This window comes from Carassius auratus, chromosome 19 (assembly GCF_003368295.1).
Source record: "Carassius auratus strain Wakin chromosome 19, ASM336829v1, whole genome shotgun sequence".
NCBI lineage: Eukaryota > Metazoa > Chordata > Actinopteri > Cypriniformes > Cyprinidae > Carassius > Carassius auratus.
Genome location: NC_039261.1, coordinates 16998163 through 17007326, shown reverse-complemented (window position 1 = coordinate 17007326; position 9164 = coordinate 16998163). Strand labels below are relative to the sequence as shown.

General features: G+C 37.0%; 1 protein-coding gene across 1 annotated transcript in view; it reads right to left on the bottom strand.

Moving 5' to 3' along the window:
* Nucleotides 1-2809: 2809 nt before the first annotated feature.
* Nucleotides 2810-9164, bottom strand: part of LOC113119617 (DENN domain-containing protein 3-like) — a 30013-nt gene continuing 23658 nt past the window's right edge. Inside the window, exons 19-24 of the mRNA XM_026289214.1 lie at nucleotides 7317-7456; nucleotides 6749-6909; nucleotides 6011-6150; nucleotides 5270-5388; nucleotides 3967-4104; nucleotides 2810-3892 (exon numbers count right to left, since the gene is read on the bottom strand). Of these exons, the coding sequence (XP_026144999.1) occupies nucleotides 3704-3892; nucleotides 3967-4104; nucleotides 5270-5388; nucleotides 6011-6150; nucleotides 6749-6909; nucleotides 7317-7456 (887 nt within the window). The 3' untranslated portion in view covers nucleotides 2810-3703. The remainder of the gene's footprint in view (nucleotides 3893-3966; nucleotides 4105-5269; nucleotides 5389-6010; nucleotides 6151-6748; nucleotides 6910-7316; nucleotides 7457-9164) is intronic.

The following is a 9164-nucleotide window of genomic DNA, read 5'->3' as shown; positions in this document are numbered from 1 at the left end:
TAGCATGTATTGAAATAAAATTAGCTTAGGTGTTTCTATATTTTATTTTATTTCAGCTAACATTTATTTCAAGTGACTGTTCTCATATATATATGATCTTGAAGATCTTGAAATTAATCTAGATTAAAATGGCTCATTCGAATTCTGCCGAGGGCATTCAGAATATGTGTTACCCAAATAAAATTGACAAACAGTAAGTCTTTGAGAAGGGGTTTATCGAGCTAGGTGGTGCATTAGAAAAGGGGCTCATCTCCTATTTCCAAAATGCATCACAAAGTGCATGAAAAAGCTGTAAACTAATTCCACATTGCACAAGGTGCAAATAACATTACTCCTGTTTCACACAAATGTTTAAGTTTTTTTTTTTTCAAGTTTGTAGGTGTCAAGGTACAGAAACCAAATAATAGCACTGGATAGTCTTCAATGTAAAAATGAAATATACAATCGAACCTACATTTATTCAGACACCTTCAACATTACTCACATTATTACAGTTTTGCTATATATATCAAAAATTATATCTGGTTTCTGAATAATTTTTGGTTTGACTGTTAAAACTACAAAGAAATTCAGTCAAGAGCAGTGAGTGATTTTCATTTTAATTTTCTTGGATTAACATTACAGCAGCCAGTAGCTAAATTAGGCGCGGTCACTTTAAGAGACCATGAACGCATCCAATATAATACACATCCCATTTTTAATACACATCCCATACTTTCACTTAAGAAATATCTATATTTTTCGAGCATAATTTCCAAGGTGGATATTTTGACATATTTTGTATGTATTTGTTGGCACAAGAGCAAAAATAAGCAAATTCGATGTTCTAGTGTTTTGAGACGCCTTTCTCTGCGCGAGCCCTGAACACCAGAACACCGTGGTGTTGAATTGGGCTCTTTCACATCTTTTTGTTTGTTTAAACCAGTGGCGTAGCCATGGGTGTGCCAGGTTGTGCCTGTGCCACCCACAGTGGCAGCTGGGACACCTAAAAATAGATGCAGAATTATTTTTTATAGTCTCAATAAAAAATGTTTACTAAACTTGGGCTATTATTGTTTACTTAGAATATATATATATATATATATATATATATATATATATATATATATATATATATATATATATATATATATATATATATATATATATATATTTTTTTTTTTTCGCGACTCGGTTGATTCAGATCGGCACTTCGGAGCCTGTTCGCGACTCGGTTGATTCAGATCAGGATTCGTAGAATGTTTGAGATTTTTTTTAATTCAGATCTGGAGGCTTTTTTTTACCTGTCGATTCAGCATGTACATGGACCCACACACAAAGGTGGACACACTCTAGACGGGTGTGCCAGGTAGGGTGACCACCCGTCCCGTGTAGCGCGTGCGCGTACAGCGTTTGAAGCCCAATACATGCCTCCCACAAATTGAGACTGTGTCACGCATAATCAATGCTTGCTCAAAAAAAGTTGGTCGCTATATCTGGAGTCACCAACCCGTCGATCGCGGTCGACAAGTCGATCTTGGAAGCATTTTAAGTCGATCGCGAAGATTTTTCAAAATCTGAGAAAAAAAGGTGCGAGCCTCCGCTGACTGCGCGCGCACCTCCCGAAACAGACGAGACATTTATACTTGACACAACTGTTTTAGACTGAAAACCAGACCATACAACTGATTTAGAGGCGGGTGCCGGTGTGATGAGATGTACTTATATCCGTCTGCTCGGGCATGATTGTTTTAGGCCTGTAATTGATTGATTATTGAGGTAATAGGGATGGCACGGTTCGCTGAAATAAAAAACCAAAGCGTTCGGTTCACCACACACGGTTCGGCACGCGCTTCAACTTAAATCTGACAAAGCATCTGTAATATAATCTGTAATATGGCTTGCTATAAATGGCACGTAAAAAAAAACAGGGTTCAGATAATAAATGTTTCTGTTGATGCATGCGCATTCTGGCTTCCCAGACATTACAAAAACATGAAAAAAAAGATCTATATTGAGCAACTACAATTCATTTTAATCCTATAATTATATATTATAATTTAGTTAAAGTGAATAAATTGTAATGAAAAATAAACAAAATGAAATAGCTAAAGTTCAAAATTATCTTATTTGGAAGAAAATTATTACATTTAACAATTAACTACATTTTGACACGACCAGCAAATTAACACTAGGAGTATGGTTGGACGGAAGCAGTGTGACAAAAATACTATCCCATAATTTTGCACAGTAATCTGACAATAAATGTGGCACACCCAGATTTTCATATGCACACCCAGTGTCTCTTTTCTGGCTACACTACTGGTGCATGCAGATGTATTACAATTACATGAGGGTGAGTAAATATTATTACAATTTTTGTGCTCTTTCACGTTAAAAAAAGAAAGAATAGTTTACAAATAGAGAGGCATAAAATAAGATTGGTGTAGGTGTATATCACTGCTCTCCTGAGACCTCCATACCAGAAAATAACATTGATTCAAACATATGTGCTAGAAAAAAACTCTGTAACAGTGCACAGTGTGTTATTTTATCAGTATAACCAGAGTCATTTGACAAAGTATGCAATGTGAAACCAGAGCAAAATGCAAAGTGCTCAGTGCAATTTTTTATAATTTGTTCATGACTCATTATTTGATCACACTGCCACAAGTGATTGTTTCACATATTTACATAGTAGGCAGAATTTAGTATACACTACGCAATAATTAGTTTACTAGTATTTCCTTGAGTCCATCTGAGAAGCTGTTTGATGAGAAAGACGAGACTCTGCTGTCCTCTAGTGGTGGATCAAAGAAAGACTACAACGTTAAATCCAACAGAATTTTATGAATATATACAATAAATACATACACAAGGCTTTGTTCATTTCATCTAAACCCCAGTCTTCAAAATGACATTTACATGTTTCGATATAAAACCATTATGGCCATTAAAATGGATTTTGCATAGACAAATATAGATAAAATACATGATAAACTATGTACAGATATGAAACATATGCATACAGACAGTAACTCAGTCATATTCAATGGCACTGAAAACAGACTCGCCAATGAGGCGTATTGTTCCTTTACTGAAAAGTTATGCATCCTGGCCTAATATTATTATTATAAGAAGATACAGTAAGTAGTGTTGGAGAGTAAAGTGCATTTTCATATTTCTAAAATGCCACCAGCTGTTCATAATTCAGTTATGACCATGCAATCAAACAATTATTCCTTTAAGAACTCACAAATTCATACAGATGTGCAACGTTGAGACTTTCTTTCATAATAAACATTTCCACTGGCACGTTTCATCTCCATTAGTTTGCTGTTTTTGGACTTGAACACATTAAAAAACAGCCCAGGGAACATCCTTCAGCATAAATCATATTCAGACATGAATGAGATACATAAACACTGAAGAATTCATCATAAATGTAGTGTATAAGTGTCCTTCCCTTCAATATTTACATTTCATATAATCACGTAACAAGCGTGTGAGATTTTGCATGTTTTTGCTGTAAATGTCCAGTGTTTTTCATCTGCCAGCATGTGTTTGCACTGTGTTTCTTTATTTACAATATGCATCTATGCATTTATGATCATGCATGGTCTTTTATTTTTTTAAATAAGCTTGATTTGTCTATAAACATTCATATCTGATTGAGAAAATGTGTTGGGTGAGGCTGAAACGGATGACATGTACCGGTTTGTTTCTACTCAACCTTCCAGATGCCGATTTTCCCGTCGGCCCGCGCGGCTCCGCTGAGCACGTAGCGATCTTCAGCCGAGCACAGAGTCTGAACGCTGTCGTCGTGTGCCATCAGCTCCTTCTCCACCGTGTATCGCTCCGTGTTCACCACGTAGATCTTCCCGCGGGTCTTCCCCTGGCAGCCCACCCAGATCTGAGAGCAGGAGAGATTGTAATGTGACTCTTTATCTCACGCATCTGGACAGGTGGACGTGAGCGGGTTGTCACCTGGTTCTTGACTCTGATCATGCAGACGACGCCGGTGCAGTCTTTGAGCTGGATCCTGATGAAGGGTTTGTTCAGGTCTCTGCAGTCACACACACACAGCTCTCCTGCGTCTGCCAAACCTGTCCACAGCTGCTCCGACTGCAATCACATTCCCAGCACAAGTCAACGAAGAAGACTTTATTAACCAATAACTTACATGAGTATTATCTTATAAAGGCCGCTGTCCGGTGGCAAACAGATGAAAAATCACAAACATTTACTTGGAGCATTAAGGAAACTAGGGCTGCTCAATTATTGCAAAAAATCACAAGTATTATAATTACTGTATTTAACATGATTACTTTTTGATTGATTGATTTATAATAAAAAAAACTATTTTGACAATAGATTTCCTTTCACTTCCAAACAAAACGCACACACTGACACACACACATACACACACACACACACTCACACACACACTCACACACACACACATATATAAATTAGTGCTGTCAAACGATTAATCGCATTCAAATGTTTACATGATATACGTGTGTGTACTATTTGTATTTATTATGTTTATATAAACAAACACGCATACGATATATGTTTTGAAAATATTTACTTGTATACTGTATACATTTAATATATTTATATTTTAATTAAAAATAAATATATTTCATATGTTAACATAACATGTTTCTTAAATATATACATGCAATTGTTTGTTTTTATATATCCCTACTGAATATACACAGTACACAAACATATTGTGCAGCACAACTGTTTTAAACATTGATAATGATCAGAAATGTTTCTTGAGCAGTAAATCAGTATACTTTCATGATTTCTGAAGACACTGAAGACTGGAGGAATGATGCTGAAAATACAGCTGCGCATCACAGAAATAAATTACAATTTAACATAAATTCACATAGAAAAAAGTGATTTTAAATTGTAATAATATTTGACAATTTATTTATTTTTGATCAAATAAATGAAGCCTCAGTGGACATAAACAGTAAAAATCTTCACTAAAATGAAGTGAATAAATAGCTCTGTTGTAGTGCACTTCTACAAACTACCTAAAACAGTGCAGTAATAAAAAATAAAACTGGAATCATTTTTAAATCCACCCTGAGGACCCTAGCAATTTTTCCTGAATCCCGTTTCTTGGAAATGATCAAAAGCCGTGCTCATCACAGCTCAGAGAGCTATAAAACAGCCTCACACGTGTGATCCATTAACTGCTGTAATGAGTGCTGAAGCCCAGCCGGACGGACACACAGGGGACCGGACGAGCACCATCGGGGACTTTTACCTCGTTAAAGAGCAGGAAACAGCTGAAGCCCCTCGGTGAGCCCAGCAGGTGATCAGGAAGAGACACCTTACGATGAACCGTGCCGTTCCTGCGCACTTCCAGCACACAATCACCACCACCTTTAATACAACAAAAACAGTTATGCATTGAGATTATTTTATTTCACTAAATGGAAAGTTATGTATGTTTTTTATTTAAAGAATTTGCCAATGATGATTCAAAAGTGTGTTTCTCCGATCACAAATGCAGAAATGGTTTTATGTTTACGCGGCAGAAAGCAATGCAACGTGTAAAAAGACAGTACAAGTCATTATAATCAATAATTATGTTCCACTGGATGCACATTCAGCCAATCACAACGCACTGTAGAGCTGGCCAATCAGAGCACACCTCACTTCTTGGGAACAATGAGCTTTGTAAAAATCGATGTGTTACAGAAAAGCAGAGCATAGTGCAATGATAATTTACAGTATGTGGAAAATAACGTGTTTTTAACCTTAAATCGCATAAACACACTGCATTACACCAAATACACAAAATACTGTACTTTTTAGCAACATCATATGACCCGTTTAAATACACTTCTGAATGATATTATGATGTTTCTACTGTTGGAATACAAACATTTAAACAGTAGCTGTAACAAACACACAATGAACAGTCAAGATAACAGTTGAAGTGAAATTGGAGTTATAGTATAATAGAAACGTGCATTCACAGCAGTGTGTGAGGCAGACTTACAGCACCACAGCATGCCGGTGTGGATCTGGACGCTCTGCAGTCTGTGACAGGAGACTCTGAACTGCCGTCTGACCTGCAGCGTCGACACGTCCCACACGATCACACTGCCATCTTCACTGCACGAGTACGCCAACGTCTGACTGCAGGCAGAAATACAATTAACATCCATCTCTAGCTTCGGAGAAATTTAGCGTTGTGTCACTTGCTCAACAATATATCCTCTGTAGTGAATGGGTGCCGTCAGAATGAGAGTCCAAGCAGCTATCTTTAAACTGTTGCTAAAATACAAGTCCCATATCCATATGCATCTGCTCCAAAATACATTTTTCAAGCTCTGTTTAGAAGCGAACACAGTCCAAAACAGCGCTAAACCAATATGTTGATGGATATTAGTGAACAGGAGATGGACTTTTTCACTGGAGGAAGCTTTATTATTATTATTATTATTATTAATGGTTTAAAGTTAAACGCATCTTAAAGATGAATTTGTTTCTTAGAAACACACAGATGTTCACGTCTCAGGACATTACCTGTTGGACTGGAGTGCTGTGGATTATTGTGATGTTTTTATCAGCTTTTTGGACTCATTCTGACGGCACCCATTCACTGAAGATGGAATACTACATTTCTACAAATCTAATCCCATTAAGAAACAAGTTCATCATAGATGGCCCGAAGGAGTCATTTTTCAGCAAATGTTCATTTTTAGGTGACTTGTTCCTGTTTTGTCTCTGTTACCTGAATTTGTCAGTTCTCTCCTCCAGGGCGAGTCCGGTGACCTCACAGCGATGCTCCGTCAGTTGTTTATTGCAGGAAACGCTCCGTGGGTTTATGATGTAAATGAACGAATCCTTTGAGCCGATCCACAGCTGCTGCTGGTTCACTGCCAGCATGCAGTTCTGAGAGGAGTGAAGAGAAGTGTGTGTTCATACACTGAACAGCAGGGGGCAACACCACTGGGAAAACTATAAAGTGCACTAATGTTTCCCATGACTATAGGCATCCCAGCAATGTAGTGAAGTCTAACAAAATGATAAAATGTATAGCCATAGATTTGGGATGCAGGGTAATGGAGCAACATTTTGTTTACATGCAGGAGCATTTTTTCTTTTTTAACATTATTGCTGTGATGTTGTGGGAAAAATACTTAATGCTTTTAGATAAATTAAGTTGATTACAGCCTACAGTTATAATTATAAACCATATTAGTTGTTTTCTTCCTGAAACTCCTTAACAGCTTCTCATGTCTGATAAGGATGTGGGACAAGGAAACACAATTATTTTATATCTAGGGAGGTTTCCTCACCAGACGGGACTTTCCCACTTGTACAGAGTTCTTCTGCATGGACCAGCTGGCCGCGTCGAACACCAGCACCTTCCCATTGCTCAAAGCACACCAAAGCTTTGGGTTTCCTCCTCCGTCCAGCGACGAAACACTCAGTTGACCTAAAACACACACACAGTGTTTTCTGGACGAGTCTCTGGCTTTCATAACGGTTCAGTTTCCTTCTGAATGGGGGTCAAATCCTCCCTGCAGTGTCACAGACCCCTCACCACAAAACACACAAACTGGGAGGGGATGTGTTTCTACATTCACTGAGTGAGACCTAAATCTGAGCTAAACCTTTCCACTGTTGGTCCTGTGATGCATAATAAGAAGAATATCACAAAAACACGACAAGATCTTTTGTTCTCCTGTTCTCTCTCAGATGAGCTGCTGTTTATCCTCTTTGTGTTTATTTAAATCTTTTGTACTTTTACTTAGAAGTAGCAGTATTTCTTTTGTATTATTATTTTAATCTATTTGTTATTTTTTATATTATTTACTGTGAACATTCATAAAAAAAAACATGACTAGGTCATATTTCACAGCAAAATTCTATATCATTACAAAATAAGTAATGATATAAAATTTAAATGTAAAAAATGAAATAGATATACAGTATATGTATATCTAGATAGATATATAAAATTAATTAAAAAGAAAAAAAATAATTATATATTTATACACAACTCCTCTCCTCCTTGTTTCCTGTTTACCACACCGTCTTGTAGCCTAGGTGGTCTAATTGTGCTCACCTGTCCCTCATGTATCTTCCTTCCTATTTATAGTGCACCTTACCCTTTTGTGTTTGCTGGTCTGTGGTCATTCTCACACCCTTTGTCTCTGTCTCAAAATATGTTCATGTCTCTTTGTCTGGTTGGTCTTGTGCCCTTGTCTAGTTCTATGTTCTTGTCTTGCTCCTTGTTTTAGTAATTTGTTTGTTCTTGGTTTTTTGCTTTTATTTGTGATTTACATGGTTTTTCTAGTCTTGATTCTGGGTTTTAAGTTGGTTTAATTGGTAGTTTCTTATTTTGTTACTTAAACTTTTATTGGTTTATATTTTTTGTTGTCTTGAGTAATTTTAGTTTTTGTGGTGTTTTGTTCTGTCTAGTCTTGTGTGGAGTTCCTGCCCTTGGTCTACCTGCCTGGCACTTGGTCGGTCTCCGAGTCTTGTGTGGTCTTCTCTATCAGCCTGGTCTTGCTGCCCCCTCTGTTGCCAAAGTATTCTGCCAGTTGTTTCCTAAAGCCTTCCCAGTGGCCTTCCCTAGCTGTTCTGTTTGTGTTCCTGTTGTGGTATCTTGTGCACTTCACTGCCCTCTTGAATCAGTCTTTTGTCAATAAACCCTTATATCCCACTGCAATTGGGTCCTCCTTCCTAGATCCCTGACAAATACTATTTTGATATTGTGGCATTATTCTAGTAACTAAAACTTCTTAATGTAATTTAAATGAGTCATGAATTAAAGGTAGTACAACATTATGCATAAATGATTCACAAAATGAAGAATATATCTATGTATTACAGCAATGACAGTTCTGAGTGAAATATGCGTAATTGTTAATTACATATAAAATCTTAATGCATCTAAAAACAAGTTTTCCTGATGCAAGATATACTTTCTTATTTCTTTCTTGTGATTGTGTGGTGGAATATGACCTGTAAGTGTTTATGCCAGGTTTTATGAGATCTTTTATAGTTTGTCACTCCTCAAGCGTGTGACTTTTACCACTCCGTTCAGCTGGACCAACAAGAGCAGGACAGCTTTTTTACGTTATGCAACAGAGATACTAAAGTATTATGATTCTTATCAAAGTCATGTGACCAGGCCT